We start from the raw sequence: 17,084 nt of genomic DNA, 5'->3' as shown, positions 1-17,084 counted from the left end.
GATATCACACTCTACGCTCTGATTGGTTCAACGGAAGGTAAAATAAACACGATATTCAATATTCATGGTACCACCCCGTGTTCAGCAGGTACACCACTGTGATTGGTTGATTGACATTAGGTAATGATCGCTGCGCGCGAAAATGACGTTACTTAATAGACATTTCCCAGATTTTCTCGCACCTCCGATCCGCACATCAGAAATCGTTTGATTTTAGTGTTTTCAAGGGGTTAAAAGTCGCAATGAAAATAATCATTTCAGCTTGGTGGTAATGGAAAAATTGTTCTCACTAACGAAATCCCCAAACGGTGGAACCTCGATTTAACAAACCTCTATATAAGGTATACATAGGCAAGTAAAAATAAACGATAAAACCTCTGCAAAACGAATGTGTTCTACCGGCCGACCTTTCAAAATGTATGAAAAAAGGCCGTGATGGAGAAAATCCTTCGTTTCACCGAGGACTTCGTTAAATAGTTTCCACTGCATCTGTAATGTGGAGAAAACTAATTTCGCTGTCACTGGTGCGTAACATTTGTCCTGAAACGAATTACGCATCTTTGCTATTATGGCCTGAATAACGATTACATTGAAAACGATGATATACACACATTCAAAGACGACACACGGCAGTAAAAGTCAAGCCTATTAAATTTGCAGACACTGTGCTATGAACGAACCAAATACTGTAAACTTGAAGGGTCAGTTTTTCGTTATGCATGCGCGATTTTTTTTTTTTTTTTACCACAATTGTTTCTAATCTCGCAATCTGATTGGCTAATTTTTTGTTGTCGATAAGACAACGCTGCTCGCTTCAATCAGCGCGCGGAAATTTTGAGTTATTGTAAAAATTTTCTTTGACGTTGATATTGTGGTAACAAACATATCGAATGTGGTTTAGCGTTGTCTGCACTCTTATCGACAACGATATTCGTCATCACAGTGGTCAAAATTTGTTGTGCGCCTCGTGAGTCCACAACAAATTTTGACCACTGTGATGACGAATATCGTTGTCGATAAGAGTGCAGACAACGCTAAACCACATTCGATTTGTTAATTTCTCAGATTGCATAGTGCCTGTTCTCTGCGAGTTCCTTTTTTAAAGAACTGCTCAAATATTTCACAAAGTACCTTTTCCGTACCATTAGAATTTTCTAAGAGCATCAAGAAAAAAGCATTAAGTGATTTCTCGTAGGAAGAATATTTATTTACGGAAATATTTGTTTTAAAATCCCTTTGGATCTTCCCGGTCAATGGGTCAATACACACTCCTACGGCCGGACTGCAAGTAAACGCACGGATCATCAAGTAACAGGTGTAAGAAGAGGGAAGAAGGCGTGAGAACGAAACGCGAGAAGAGTGGCGGAGCGGGAACAAGACAGACACGCGTGAAATGCACACGTGTGCTCGTCTTGGGTTTGCAAGCGGTCTGACAGTGTCTTCACACGCACGGGTTTACATGTGGTGCTCCAGTATTGTAGCGATGTGGGTACATTATCAGTTTCCAGTATCTCCTTAGCCTGCTTTCATACAGATGTGATCGGTTATTGCTAAAATGATCACGGGCTCTGTATAGGTAACATGCACTCTCTCGATGTTTTGGCCTCGCTGACTACTGAGGGAAAAGATGCCATCAGATTCAAAAAACAAGACAGTGACACATGACTGCTGGGAGACAATAAGAAAATCTTTATTGGATTAATATGGTTATAGATTTCTAGCGTAAAATGTGTTACAGTTGAGTAAAAACTTGGAAATAAGTGAAACAGACGTAACGCAAATACTTGATGCAGGTGCAGTATGGTATATACCCTCTATACGATGACATTTTTTCGAATTCAATGCACAACTTTAACAGGGGTAGTGTGGATCGTTTGTACGGGAGGACCACGTGACGTCCTCGTGCTGGTTGTTCGAGTTGGTGGTGCTCGCTGGCCATGGGAATGGCGAACCGGAGGCACTCCTGAAATGCCCTGGTCTGAGGAATGCTTCTGAATGAGAACTGAGCTAACTGGTCCTTGGGTACCTACAAGACCTGAAATACAACAAAGCTAGTCTTGGGTAAACATCCCTACAGAATGCTGACAGTAAGAGAATTATTTGCGTGTTTGCATGCATGTATATAATTTGGAACGAATCAAACATGAACAATCTAGCGTCCTCCTCTTTCAGTTGTTTACAATTTCCACCTTTTCGCTCAAAACAACATGAACGCGTTGTTTAGTGACTCGTCGCTGTTATTTACTGTCAGACGTTAAGAGTAGAAACGTTTCGAGGCAAATATTCATAAACCAGTGTCGGTAGAGTACCTGCACCTCCTTTCTGTCCCTGAATGTCTGACCGACAAACAGCTCTCACTGTCACAGTTTTCCCTCCCAGCTGACCTGGTCTCTCTGCTGGAGGCCTCTGTCTTGAAGCAGCGTGACTAAACTGTTGCTGTTGTGTGACAGCTGGCCCAGATGTCGTGACAGTCGGAAGAGGAGGTTGATGACGCGGCATGTCCTCTGCGTCTACAACAGAAATAGTTGTTCTACAGCGTTACAGCGTAATAGGCGATTTCACGACGTCGTTATTTAGTACAACTACCAGAATCGTCTTCATTCTTTTCCTTTTTTATTTAAATTTTGTAATCCCAGTGAGGTTTAGATAACAATATCCCTAATTTGCAAGAGTAACAAAAAAAAAAGAAACAAACTGAAGGATTCTGGTAGTTGTAGTTAATGACGCCATCGTGAAAATGGCCTATTAGCAAAGAAATAAAATGCATAGTAATATGAAGTCAACTCACACAATGACAGGAACGAAAGCAGGGTATTTAACAATCAATTATCCTGCGAGATCGCGCGGAATATCACCTGATACTTAGGCGATCAGGCCGTAGGCCGAGTTAGCTAAAAGGGATATCCGGCAAGATTGAGCAGGATAATTGTTTTGTTATTCAACACATTGATGACAAAGCAGAGTTTTATTGTAGAAAAGCTGGAGATGATCATTTTTTTGCCATTTCCCCCCCCCCCACCCCCCCCACCCCCCCGACACACGGATTACGTATATCGCAGGATATCTGTTGACTAAGGACGACAAATGTTCAGTGGATGACCATATTTGGCCAGTGTTACAGTATGTTGAATAATGAAAAAGGTTATCTGATTAGAAATTGCCTCATCTTTTTACAGATTTGAAAATTTGCCATCCACAGGAGGTAAAATGAAATATTGATGGATCTAACACCGCCCCACTTCCACCTTTTGCTTTTTTTCACCATAAAACGTAAAAAAAAAAAAAAAGAAAAATAAAGAACATAAACCATAAAAAAAACGAATGCAATAATATAGTAATAGTATACTGCAAGGAGTACTGAGCAGTCACACACAGTTATTTAATTTCGCCTGGAATTTGTTAAAAAGCAAGGGTAGAGAAAGGCAACAAAAATCTTTCGATTCAAAAACCATTATTTTGCTAAACCCTCCTGCTCTGGAAATTTCCCGAAAGGTCACTCAAATTAAACAATCATCTGTAAGTTTAAATTAAGACGTGGATATGGAGGCTTAAAATAACATTTGAATGTGTTATGTTGTACCTGAGATCGTTTCGCCATTACTGTTCACAGCAGGTGGTGGAGGCGGTCTCCTTCCACCCTCTTCTCCTTCTCTGAACATGGTCATGGCCTCAAGATTCAAAGCACACACACCACGCATGAAAGCTTTCTTCATGGTCTCTTCATAACGCTCCCTCTCAGCGTGAAGACGAGCAATCTCAGTCCGTGCCATCTCCAGTTCAAGAGTGGCCTGCCGCAGAATATTCACATAGATATGTAAAAACCAAAACTTGCAGTCGAAAAGACTAAATTACATAGGTTTACAAATGATCAACATTGTTCAAATGACTTTTCAGAGGACAGGTTTTAAAGAAACGGCGGTGCATGCTGCGTCTGTTGGGCAGTAGAAACGAACTGACTTGATTGTATCAGGTAATTTGGGCACCGTAAAGAGAGTCCAGAGTTGACATTTCGAGAGCGACCACTTCGTCAAATTCGTTCAAGGGAAGGGTTTGAAATGTCAGCTCTCGAATCCATTTACTGTGGCCAAATTTAGACTGCAAGCAGTCCATTTCTGGATAGTCGACAGGTCGTGCGAAAAAACTGGAGCGAACGAGCGGAGGGGGGCTTGGGGAGAGGCTTCTTGTTTATTTCTCCTCGCTCCAGTCTCGCTGCGCTGTGAGCGCACCCTCTCGACTGACCAGAAAGGGACTGCTTGCAGTCTAGGCCAAATTGCATGCACCTGATAAAACAAATAGTCGTTTGTTTTTTTTTTTTTTTTTGCTTTAAATTTTTTGAAAGTTTTTGCGTCACTTGTCGAATAATGCGAAAATTGTACATGAAACCCGGCCAATTTTATCATGAGGTGGTGAATATTGCTAACAAAGCGAAAATATAGGCATTTGGGAAAGACGTCGTACAAGCACGGAAAACACAGAACAAAATTGCAAAACATACCGTTTGAAGACGACTTTCATAATCCTCCGTCAGCTTGACGCAGACGTCTTGAGCTTTCGCCTTTTAAAGATTTAAGTTGTTACTCAGATTTTGTTTCTCTTTTTGTGCACATTATGCAGTAAGTAGACCGACTTTTTAAGTAATATTCTGAAAACAACAGAATGACCATATGGTAGCGCAATGAACCAATTGTAACTCTGGGAAGTTAGAACTTAATTTAGTAATAATAAATATACGACTAGATAAACAAATAAATAAATAACTTTTATTTATTAAAGTCTCGTATCTTATAGCCGGCCACAAGTGTCCTACTAATCGGGGAGAATGTTACCTGGTCGAATTGGTTGAGGCTTGAACTACAAATGTATCGTTTTTCACAACCTGAAATTGTTGAGTAATTTACGAATACAGGACGGAAATTGATAGCACCTCACCTGACAGGCTTTCTCTACTCTCTGCTTCCATTTGGATTCAATAACAGTCCTCCATGCAGTCCACGCCCGTGATATAAGCATGTGTTTATAATGTCTCCTGGCAAGCTTGGAAGCAAAACCCTGGACAGATTCAAACAGAATCAGTATGGTCATACAATTTTTAGATAACCGAATTTCCCAAAATCTGCGATTTACTGGGACAAAAAGCTATATTTCGTCTACCTATAAAGTCGCCAAGGCAAAGGACTACTCACCTCTCGTTTTTCATCACAGTGTCGTATTTTCCATACCGTAAAAGACCTCAGCATTTCACTTCTTTCTTTCTGTAACAGTGCAGTGCAGTATTAGTAGCCATGTTATTTAATATTTAACATTTGGGGAATAAAAAGAAGTTATGCAGTGGAAAGTTGTGTAATATTACTGGGTGTTATCCGCATTTAAATTGGTCATTATAAAGCTCTCGTTCTTTTTCTGAAAGTGTAATACGATCTCGCAATTGCAATCGTTTCTCCATATGTTATAAAGTTTATGCAAGTTTGGGAGAAACTCAGAAAATTGTGGAAACACGAGCCAAAGGTACATGTAATTCTTTCCAAGTGACAGAGATAATGTATTTTTATTTATTTATTTATTATTATTTTTTTTTTTTTTTTTCAATTCCAAGTTCACACAAAGGGCCTCTGGAAGAAAGGTAAAAGATTTCTCGTTCCCGGAAGCCTTCGCGCGTGTTGAAAACAAGAGAATAATTATCTGTATTTCTTAAACAGTATAATTCTCACAAGCGTACAAAATAAAACCAGCTTAACAACTGAACTACAACAAACCTGTTTTTGAATAGCGTTTGTGATATTTGCCACAATCGAGTCTTTGTGAGACAAGGTCTGTTCATAAGTAAGCAACAGTTCTTTTTGACTCTCCATCTCGTTCATTAGTTTGTTCATTTCCACGCCATGCCTGCATTAAAACAATGTACATAATTGATAACAAAGGAATCAGAGGGTTAGTTTCTACAGAAACTGTGGTGCTGCGTGGGTGGGAGTAAAAAAAATGTTTGGTTTATCAACAGAGTTGATAACTAAAGGTAAATCGGTCTCCGTAAAGAGATTCGAATGTTGACGTTTCGAGCGTTAGCAATTCGTAAGACGTTGGGTGCCCCTGAACAAAGCCAAAGGAATTAAGTCAATAATATAAAAATACCCTTCATTAATGGCGGGTTATTAAAACAAAACCTAACTTTAATAGACTTTTGTGTACGACAAATTTTAAACCAGGTTACGTGGGTCATTTTAAGTTGAAAAATATGCAATAAAGACGGACAATGATAATAAAAGATAATAACAAAATTAAACATATATTAACCAATAGCAAATAAATGAACAGTAGGTGGGGGAGGTGGGAGGGGGTTTGCAGGATAAAGGGTCAGAACTTTTGTCCCAATTGTGACCTTACTCCTTCAAATCTACAAATTACAAAATAGACCGTTAAACAAGTACACAACAGACAATTAAAACAATTAAGGAAACGGAGGACTGTAGGCTTCTCGTTTAGACAAATAAAATGAGACAAGATTAGTTTAAAACATAACTGACGAAAAGAGTTCCATAGTTCAGCAGACCTAATAAAATATGAGTTTCTTTTGTAATCTTGATCCTGTTCATGAATTAGATTATAATTATTGGGATCACATTTCAGTGTTCGATGCCATGGCTCGAGGTAGACTGTTCACAGTCCCCCTATTTTTCCGTGGGATTCTTGAGACCGGTATGCTTCGATGGAACCGCCGCCATCTTGGTTTGTAAAAGCGAGCGCGATCTGGGGAGAGTGTCTAAACTACCGAGGGGAGCGGGAGTGGGTGTTAGTATAGTTGGGGATGGGAAGCGAAAAAACCCCTCGGTAGTTTAGACAGTCTCCCCAGATCGCGCTCGCTTTTACAAACCAAGATGGCGGCAGCTCCATCGAAGCATACCGGTCTCGAGAATCCCACGGAAAAATAGGGGGACTGTGAACAGTCTAGGCTCGAGGGTGCGCAGGAATTTTCTTATGTCAATACACTTGTAGATATGAGGCCTTTTCTGGACTTGAAAAGGAACAATAAGTCTGACCTTTCTCTGAGGTGTTCTAGAGGTAGTAAATCAAGTTTAATTAGCTTTTGTCATAAGTCATGGTCCATGGATAGTTTAAGATAATTTTGCATAACCACTAGACATATTTACATAACCATTAGACATATTTCCATTGTTTACGTTTGCTGAAACTTTTTACTACAGTATTAAGGATGAATGTTTGGTTTCTTTCATGGGTTTTGTAACCACCAATTTCTTGTCAATACCTACAGTAGACAACCTTTATTTATTCCAGTTGGCCGATGGGTTTATACTGCGGTTTTGTGAGACTCATCTGAACTTCGTTCAAAATAACCAACGCAACATGTGTCCACACTTGGGTTCTCAACTGATTTATGTTTAATTTATGTTTATCTGCGCAGGAGCCTTGCTCTCCTTGTGTTGTACTGGGAATGGCGTGACAAATAAATCTAGCACGTGATTGATCTCTGAGAACAAACAACTATTGTACCAATCAATTTTGTGTTCTGCAAGTGAGTAAAATGGCTTTTGATGTACAAAATATTTCTCTCACAGACGACCACACTTTGGAAAGTGCCTCTGAAGTGATGTCTCAGCTACAATTTGATCGACGGCTTCCAAATGGACGGCAAGCATACAGGGATCTGTTAATGGATCTTGGCTTCCGGGGAAACCAAAATGGCGAAGAACACACTCACCCTGTTTTCCAAGGGCAGTGTTTGATTTTGGGAGATGCTCGAGTCGGCAAAACAAGTTTGAAGAATTCGCTTATTGGAAGATCCTTCGACGCCCAAGAAACAGTGACAAGAGGTGTTGAAGTCAGTTTAACTGACCACAAGTGGAAGGAGTTGGATGTGGATGCAGGTCTAACCTTTGGAAGCTTTACTCGATTCAGGCAATCTGTTCTCTATGAGGCTGTGATGTATGGGCCTGGGGGAATTGAATTTAGTTTTAATCAAGAAATATCATCAATGATGTCCGCAATAGCAAGATGTGTCTTCATGTTCCTGCGGATAAGCTGGGTTTACTCAGTTGTGCGGTTATTATCTTCCGCCACGGTGTCTGTTAGCTTCTGTGCAGTGTCTTTCGTTATGTTTTCTTTGGCAATTTTATTCCACTTCATCCCTTCGGAACACCCAGAGGGTCTTAAAATTGTCATGTTATTGCATTGCACCTTACCGCACTTTATAATGGGATTAGGAATTGAATACTTACTGATGGGGATTCTTAAAGGCACCAACTGCAGCAACCCTGAGTATGAATTGCCAGAAACGATCAGTCACAGTGGATGTCAGACCATATGGGTTATCTACCTGTTTGCCTTCGCACTACTTCTCAGTGAGATATCACTTGATACGTGTTTCCTTTTTCTGAAATATTTTAGAGGTAATATTTGTACATGGTACGATGGCGGCGTAGAATCTTCCTTGCCAGGTCAGATAAAATTTAATGACTCATTACCCATTTCCCCCCAAATATTTGTCTTTATCGTGTCTGTAATCACTGGCTTTGGTTTTGGTTGTATCATTGAGTCACTGACGAACATGTCAGCCCTGCAATATTGTCAAACGCTTCATTCAACAATAACTGCTCTTTTCTGTACTGTAATTTATAGAATTATACAAAGTGAAACATTACGTGGGTTGTTGAGTTGGCAGGGCATCATTGTACTTGTTTATGTCATCGTGGACAAAGGTGGTCTAAGCCTAAGTCCATTCTCGCTAACGACTTATGTCGTAATGTTTGCTGCATGGGCCTTCAAACTTTTATGTGATGATTTGACTTATTTACAAGTATTCGTTCCGATTAACCATACTAGGGAAACACAAGCAAGTTTCACTTTTATTGTTATGGCAAAGGTAATGTTAAATTTTCAAAAGTTGAAAAAGGCTCTTCACAGAAAGTTTTCAAGTCTTAAATTAAAACTCCTGGACTTCTCGGGCGATAAGGAATATTATGCTTATCATCATATTTTCATGAGAGATCGGGCTTTGTATATTGTTGTATTTAACATGGCAAACTTTGCAGATGACAATTATGGAAACATTGGACCAAAAATCAAAAACATTTGTTTCTGGTTAGAATCCATCTGCAGCAAGGCAGTCCCTAAAACGCCAGTATTTCTTGTTGGAACACACAGAGAACATATGGACAAACATTGCTTGAAGAGTATAGACAAACATCTGAGGAGAAATCTTTTACACAACTTCAGTGATGAGCTAGTGATGAATAAAGAAGAGAACCTTGTGTTTTTCCCAACTGAGAACAGTTTGGGGTGTAAAGACAGAGGGATTCAAAACCTTCGGAAAGTAATTATGTCCACAGCCCAGGAACACAAGTCAACTATAGGCAGGAACATTCCGTATTCATGGATAAAAATCCAAGATGCAATTATTACTTTGAGGGAAAACAAGCAAGCAAAATTTTGTGTGTCACTGCAGCAGTTTCCAATTTCAGTTGGCAGGTTTATTTGTAGCAACTGGTCAAAGGAAACATTGAGGTACTTTCATGAGAAAGGACTTGTAATTTATGTTGATCAAGGCCAGGATTCAGAGATGTCTGAATGGATTCTTCTGAAGCCAGACATACTTGTTGACATCATCATCAAACTGGTCACTCCACTAACAGAAGAGCAAGCCATTTTGCAGCAAGGATTCAGGCGTCATTGGGAACTGCTCCACAGTACCGGAATGCTGACTGAATCGCTCCTTGAGAAAATTCTCTCCTCGTTTAATGAGGATGGAAAGGCTTTGCAGTCATTTTTGGAGCAATACCACATAATTTCTCCTTTATTCTTCAACGTGCAGGACAAAGAGGAAGAAACACAAGTCACGCATTTTGTTCCTTCGTTGCTGCCCATGTCAGCTGACGTTAGCACACCAGTCTGGTTAGATAGCCCTAACGACATGAAATTCTATGTGTTCTTTCACAGATTTCTACCAGAGCCACTTTTTCAAAACCTTCTGTCACGTGCACATAAGAACAGCAGAGATGACTTTCCCAGGGGTCAGACAGTTATATGCAGAGATGATGGTAGGTTTTGGTTGACGCCTAATTTACCTTACAGGCTGTTACAACTAAAGAATCAAGAGATGATTGAAGTCACCTACAATTGCAGGTTAGTTAAAACTTCATGATATTTTTCTACAATGTATATCTCTGGCCCCAAAGGACAGATAACTAAGTTCCAATCCAACTGATAAACTTGTATTTTATTTACATGTAGTTGGAGTACATGTACATTATCTTTATCCCCTGAATAGTGATTTATCCTCTGGATAAAGTTATCTACCCTTTGAACAACTTGGGCCTGATGATTACATGTATGATACCAATCTGTATAACGGAAACATCGCCAATGCTTGCAATTGCTTAAAAGATATGGTAGGTACATGTAGTACCAACAGATTGGTTGCATTACCAAGGGTTTGCATATAAGTAAACACCTGCACATACACGTGGTGAAAGCTCTTGTTTGAGCCAAGAGAGGAGGGTATGATACATGTAATGAAAAAGTTGTACTAATGGTGCACTTAAGTACAACTTCGTTATTTTGTAAAGACCAGTTATCAACCCAGCAGTTGGTTAAAAGAGTGAATAGCCTAATATCTAATGGAGGAATCTTTAACAACCAACAAACAAAAACAATGTGTTATCAGAAGATTACATGAAGATAATTATATTTTACCAGTTGGATGGGGAACATGAATGAACATAATGTAGTATTTACATGTACAGTCGAACCTCGATTATCCGGACTCGTCCAGACCACGGTAAATAGTCCGGATAATCGAGAGTCCGGATAATCGAAAGTATGAATATTAATGAGATAGAAATGTAAACAAAAGGTTACAGCAAAGAAAACATGACTTTAAATATGAAATCGGTTTCCCAGTAGATCTTTGTTGAATAAACTAGGCGTACAGGGCTTTATCCAACTGCTCATCATCGGCCAGCTTCAGGGACTTTCATTTTAATCCTACGCTTGTCTCGATGCTGTCAGTAAATTTTAGGATCTTGACTTTGTTCTTCCGTGTGTCAGAGATCTGCTGCTTTCTGATGCCAAATTTTTGAGGTAAATTTGTTCCTTTTACTCCTCTATCCAAACGTGAAATAATTATCTGCTTATCTTTAATCGACAGAACGGCTCGCTTTCGCTTCGTAGACATCTTTGAGTTTACGATAGATCGCTCGTGTGTTTACATAACCCACGCAGAAGGAACTAATCAAGCATGAAATTCCCTTGGCCAAAAAACAATTGAGCCAATCAGATATCAGCTGAACGCATCAGAATATTTCTTTGTCTCGTCGCGCTTGCGAATTTTGAAAAGCGCACAGGATAATAGCTGTTTTAACACCGTTTTGAAAGGATTATTGGGCTTTTTGCGACTTTAAGTTCAAAACATCTCAACCAATTAATATTCATGAAAAGATTGGGACCAGAGAAAAAAGTCCGGATAATCGAGGTTCGACTGTAATATGTTGAATTACTGGTTATTCTTTCTATAACAGAGGGGCCGACGTGGAGCCTTCAGATGTGCTGTGTCAAGTCTTCAGTATGGTGGATGGCATTTGTAAGGGCCATTTTCCTTATGTCAAGTTCCACTGTGGCCCCGCCTGCCCCTCAGATAACTGTCCTGGTAACCAAGGAGATTATATATCACGTCCAGGTGTACAGCGGTCATGTCCTCAACGGCGCCATGTGTTCAATGTTATGCCTGCACGCCAGGAATACACCACTGCTTATTTCTATTGTGTAAACCAGAATTTTGAAGAGCAACTGAAGGAATGGGTACCATAGACTTTTCATTCTTTTGTTCAAGATTGTTGCTCAAAAGGAGCTCAGCATTCTAGGACACCAAAGGAACTGACTAGACTGCTGACAGCAATGGTATTTACTCTTCATGAGTGAATGCTCTTTTCAAAATCACATGCCATGCATGAACAGTTGAAAGACAAAGACAATGTACAATGTATATGTACATGTAGTTTTACTAATTATTGTTTGGTGTAGTATGTGTTTATTTACAGGAGACCAAAATATAATGTAACAGTTTGTATGCAAAATTTGAATTGAGATTTGTTAACGGCACATGACTCTAAAGCGTGTATATCCACGTACTGTAGTCACTACGTGTAAAGTAACAGCTGTTACCAGGTACATATCATTTCTGTCTTCCAAAAGTGTAAGCTATTTCAATGCAATTTCATGTCATTATCCCACAGCATATTCTTTTTATGTTGTTTCAGTGCATGCAATTCGAGATGATACATGATCCCTACAGTATATAATGTCACCCTGCGTTCTAATCAGTCACAACAAGATAGAGGAAACAAAATGACTGGTAACTTTTTGCCGAGTTGAACTTAATTTATTTAGTGATTACATACTCAAGAGTCATTTGTTTATTCTAGAGAAATCTCAGTTTAAATTCTTAATGTACGCCAACAATTTAGTTGCGTTTGGCACCTCTGTAATTTATTTTAAGATTGGAAATAAAATTTGTTAGGCTATGAATTTCCAACAGCAATCAAAAGGGTACTTGATAGTTAAAGGTTAAAGTTGGTAATGTAAATTAAACAAAGAATACTAGCCATGTGGGTGGCATTTTTTAAACAGAAATATCCTCTACGGATGAATGACTAAGGAGGAACTCCTCAAAAAGCAAGGATGTCCATGGGCCACAGATTGCAACCAGAAGTATTGTTATTTGTATGTGTGTTCCTGTTTAGGATTTCTGGCATCACTGCATCTTCCAGTGGCAAGCCCCTGGCCACCCTTGGAAACAAGAGTTTTCCTGCCCTTGCTGAGAAGCAATAACAAGCTGACAAAGGGAATTTAATTCCTGGTTGCCAATGGTGGCTCATGAATGTCTCTGTTTGAGTTTTCTAACAATAACACCAGACTTCACTGGTACACTGTCATAGGCCACTACATGTATGAATTGCATCAGACCCAGAGACTCCATGTACTGTAAGTAGATAAGATAAGTATAGCATGGAACATGTACAATAATTTAACCTTCAACTTGAAGAAATTCTTGGTGACCATGGAGATTCTTTTGATCCATTATTCTGGAACACTGGATGACTCATGATAAAACTTAGCAGATTTGATGTTTTTATATAATAAAGACAATTAAGTAATTAACTGTTAAACATTTAAATTAGTAAATGCATAACTGAGCAAAATTAGACTTACATCATTTTTAGGAGAAGTCACCTATTTGCAATTAAATACAATTTATTAATTTTTCATAGGCACAAGTAAGGTAGTGCATATAATGTACTGTACAGTATTTTGAGTATAATTGTATTTTTATTAGATTTTCAGATATTTTCCATTTAAAATTTTTTTATAGGGACTGGATTGAAATCTACAGTCAGCTTTAAAACATTTTAAGGGATTGTGCGGGCAATAGTACACATGCATTAATTTTGTTAAACTTTTAAATTTGTTGGTGAATGTCATGCCAAGCCTGGAAACTAGCTTTACAGCTGTTGTTATTATTATAGTAAATTGTAATTTCAAGCTGTAAGTGGGTAGACCACACTAAATAAAGGTTTGCTTGATTGATCTCAAATTAATAAAAGGAATGCCCATTTGTATTTTACATTGTATGACATACATGTACAATCTTTCACTGCAATAAGGCTTGCATGTAGATGAACACTGTATAATACATCCATTCCAAAATGTACTTTGATTCATTTTAATAATTTAAATTAATAAAAGTAATATGAATTCATACCTTCTCTTTTCCTGCATCAGAAGTTGTTTTTGCTTTTCAAAAAGACCCATCTTGCACTGAGCAAATTCAGCCTAGATTTCAATAAAATTGGTTGGTATAGAAAGTTTGAAATCAATGGTGCAAATCGTGAACCCTTACAATACAACTTACATTTATTATTTTTATACTAACATTATATTTAACACAATTTAAGTCACAGTTTCTACAAAATAATTTTACTATGACAACTGTACAGTTAACATTAACAATTACTTTCAGTTATGGCCTTTTCCTCTAAGCCCTTGAAGAATGATATATAATATATATTTGAAGCTCCCATTCTGCATACAAATTAGGAGTCAAGTTGCTAAAAACCAGCTTGCAAATTGTCACTTAACTCAATGAAATTGTCACAATGTTAAATGCAATAGATACCTGTACATGTACATTCCTGAACTACATATGTGAGCAAGAGCAATTATTATAATGCAATCCAGACTGTTGGCCAGAACTGTATAGTATATGCATTACATATACACGCAATATGTTGTATGACAGTGTACGCTGTGCATGTACCTTAAAAAAACTTACCAGAACATTTCTCTTGAGATCCAAACACCAGTTATCTAGTAAAGCCTCCATTCTAGCCAGGTCGGCATCTATCACAGGTGAAGCAGTCGGAGGAGTGCTTGCAGGAGACTCCTCAGGAGAGCGTGATGACAACGATTCATGTTCAGCTTCTGGGGTTTTAGTGACTATAGCAACTGATGCAGCACTTGTTTCTAAAAATAACCATCACAAATTTAATGAATTTTGCTTGAAATCATAAATTATGTCACAAATATGCCATACAGTTGAACCTCCCTGTGCGACCATCTATTGTAACAGACCACCTCCCATAATAATAATAATAATAATAATAATAATAATAAGACCAACATAAGACCATCACTGCATGTATGCTTTGATTTAACTGTCGCCATCTTGTTTTGTAAAGGCAAGTGTTCAAACTTGTGAAGAGTGCTGAAACAACCAAGGGGGCTCAGGGAATGGGGGGGGGGGGGGGGGGGGAGAAAATAGGGATTGAATTAAGTTGAATGCTTGAATCAACTATCAATCTACAGTTAATAAAAAGTCCAGATTGTTTAATCCAGTTTGGTTCCAACACAAAAATTGTACAGCATTTGAGCTGTTCATATTGGACGTATACAAAACATGGACCCAGGTCCATGGACCACCTTGTGAACCCGGTCCATGGATCACCACTAATAGATTTTCGAAGGCATATTTTACCTGTCAATATAATAAAGGACGGACGGCGGACTGAGTATAAAATACAGATTAAATATGGCGTTCGATATGTAATTCACCTTCTACTTTCTATGTAATTGAGATTTTATGCTTTTACCACCATTGAGTTTTATACGCAATCCATATTTAGTTTTCTTTGCAATCGTAGAGTCTGATTTTTGGTGAGTACTGACGAGGCAGATTTCGTTCTTCATCACTCTTTTTTAAACAAATCATCCGGGCGCAAGCATAACGAGAAAGACTGGGACAAGTCCCAAGTATTTCTATTACGGGATGCAGAATTCAGAAGACCATTGCTATTCTTTCCGAGTCATACGTTGTTGAAACTAAACTAAACTTTACATGTGCAGTCAAGAAATACGGATAAAAGGGAGCCCAGTGGAGTACAAAAAAACACGTGCCACCACATGAAGTAGGAACAAGATAAAAGGTTGCTTTTGTTTTTGATCTGTTGTAAAAGGTGCTCACGAAGAGCAGTGTTTACATTTCGAGATATTGGGTGGAGGGCCAACTCTGCATAACCAACTTGTTTGTGGAAAACCCTATAGCCATATTTAATCTGTATATTATAATTAGTCCGCAGTCCATCCTTTATTATATTGAAAGGGTAAAATATGCCTTCAAAAATTTATTAGTGGTGATCCATGGACCGGGTCCACAAGGCGGGGTGGTCCATGGACCCAGTCCATGGGGGTGGACCATGGACCGGGTCCAAGAGGTGGTCCATGGACCTGGGTCCATGTTTTGTATACGTCCGTTCATATAATAAGTATTTAATTAGTGTGTGCCCAACTGCACTGCAGGAATGTTGTCAAAAGAGTAACTGTTACTAAACTTTGTCAGACTTTGTCTGCTAAAACAGACTCAAACGTCCCCTGCCTGCACCCTGCCTCCCCCATCCCTGGAGCTTAGCATTGATATATGTTATATAGCAGGATGTAGGTGCATCCTGGTAAAGCTTGGTTGCCTTTAGGGACAACTTATCTCAGATATAAACTTAATAGAGCAGCGTTAACAAGATTTAAAAGTTTGCAATGCTACTTTAGCAGGCCTGTCTTTACTTTCGTCTGCTTAATTTTTAATCCTGTTAGTTACATGCCACGCTCAGTGAAAATTTGTTGTTAACACTTCACTGAGACAACAGTAACAGTAACGGCCCCCATCATCAATGTTCCGTTAACAGCGTTTCTTTCACTCGTGCTTGCTAAAACAAACAAATTCAGCATTAAGGGACAGGGCGAAAGAAAGAAGGGGACCATTACAATATTTCTGAATGAGCGTTACTTACCGTCTCGAAGAAGAGAGTCTCTTGCCAAGGATCCCTGCCCTTGGAATGAAACTCTCAGTGAAGGAGTAGTTGGAAGTTGTTTAACATCATCTTCTTTAGCAGCTGCGTGAGAAACCTCCGCTGATCCAGAACTCCGTGTCGTGACAGAAGTACTGCTCGAGGATGAAGAGCCGCTGCTAGAGTTCGTTTCACTGGAAGTCTTGACATTACCTGTCACGGCAACACTCTCCTCGTAAACATTCGGACAGACCTGGATCTTCGGTGTCACAACTGCGTATTTCAAAAGCTCTTCATACTCTCTTTGCAGAGATGAAGAAACAGAACTTCCAGGCGAATCCATATCGGAAATGTGTGGGACAGAGTCATCGGACGAAGCCATTTTGACTTTCTTTCTAAATTCAAAGATGGCGTCCGTTTTTATTCTAACATCTGATTGGTTCAAAAGATTAGATATGCTTGCCTGATTGGTCTATTAAACTGTATTCTCATTGGCTAGTGAAACAGGAAGTAAGGTTCGTCCGATATACTCGTCCGATATTGGTTTCTAGCATTGATATGATTTCGAAATTATGACGCCTTCGCCCAACGACGCTTTTAAATAGCAAAAAACATTTATTTTGCCCTAGATAAAAATTAAAATACCTCGGATACATAAGCTCTTTAATGAGAGAGAATTTCTTCCAGTGACATGCAGTCAAAGTATAATTTCCAAGTAGTCACGTGAGAAGCATCTATTGTTGG

General features: G+C 39.0%; 2 protein-coding genes across 2 annotated transcripts; one reads left to right on the top strand and one right to left on the bottom strand.

Annotated features, from left to right (window-relative positions):
• Window positions 1-1,674: 1,674 nt before the first annotated feature.
• LOC146453443 (centrosomal protein POC5-like) lies at window positions 1,675-16,864 on the bottom strand. Its single transcript, XM_085096613.1, has 10 exons — window positions 16,344-16,864; window positions 14,336-14,526; window positions 13,766-13,836; window positions 5,754-5,883; window positions 5,184-5,252; window positions 4,930-5,049; window positions 4,496-4,555; window positions 3,581-3,788; window positions 2,310-2,510; window positions 1,675-2,035 (listed from the first exon to the last, which is right to left on the bottom strand). The coding sequence occupies exons 1-10, from the start codon at window positions 16,720-16,722 to the stop codon at window positions 1,839-1,841; spliced, it is 1,626 nt and encodes a 541-aa protein (XP_084952739.1). The 5' UTR covers window positions 16,723-16,864; the 3' UTR covers window positions 1,675-1,838.
• On the top strand, window positions 5,921-13,762 carry LOC146453444 (uncharacterized). Its single transcript, XM_085096608.1, has 3 exons — window positions 5,921-6,642; window positions 6,951-10,131; window positions 11,526-13,762. Exons 2-3 carry the CDS (start codon window positions 7,535-7,537, stop codon window positions 11,812-11,814), a joined length of 2,886 nt encoding a protein of 961 aa, XP_084952734.1. The 5' UTR covers window positions 5,921-6,642; window positions 6,951-7,534; the 3' UTR covers window positions 11,815-13,762.
• Window positions 16,865-17,084: the final 220 nt, after the last annotated feature.

This window comes from Pavona decussata, unplaced genomic scaffold (assembly GCF_977016875.1).
Source record: "Pavona decussata unplaced genomic scaffold, jaPavDecu1.1 SCAFFOLD_330, whole genome shotgun sequence".
Classification (NCBI taxonomy): domain Eukaryota; kingdom Metazoa; phylum Cnidaria; class Anthozoa; order Scleractinia; family Agariciidae; genus Pavona; species Pavona decussata.
Note: the sequence above shows the minus strand (reverse complement) of the source record. Positions and strands in the feature narration are given on the sequence as shown.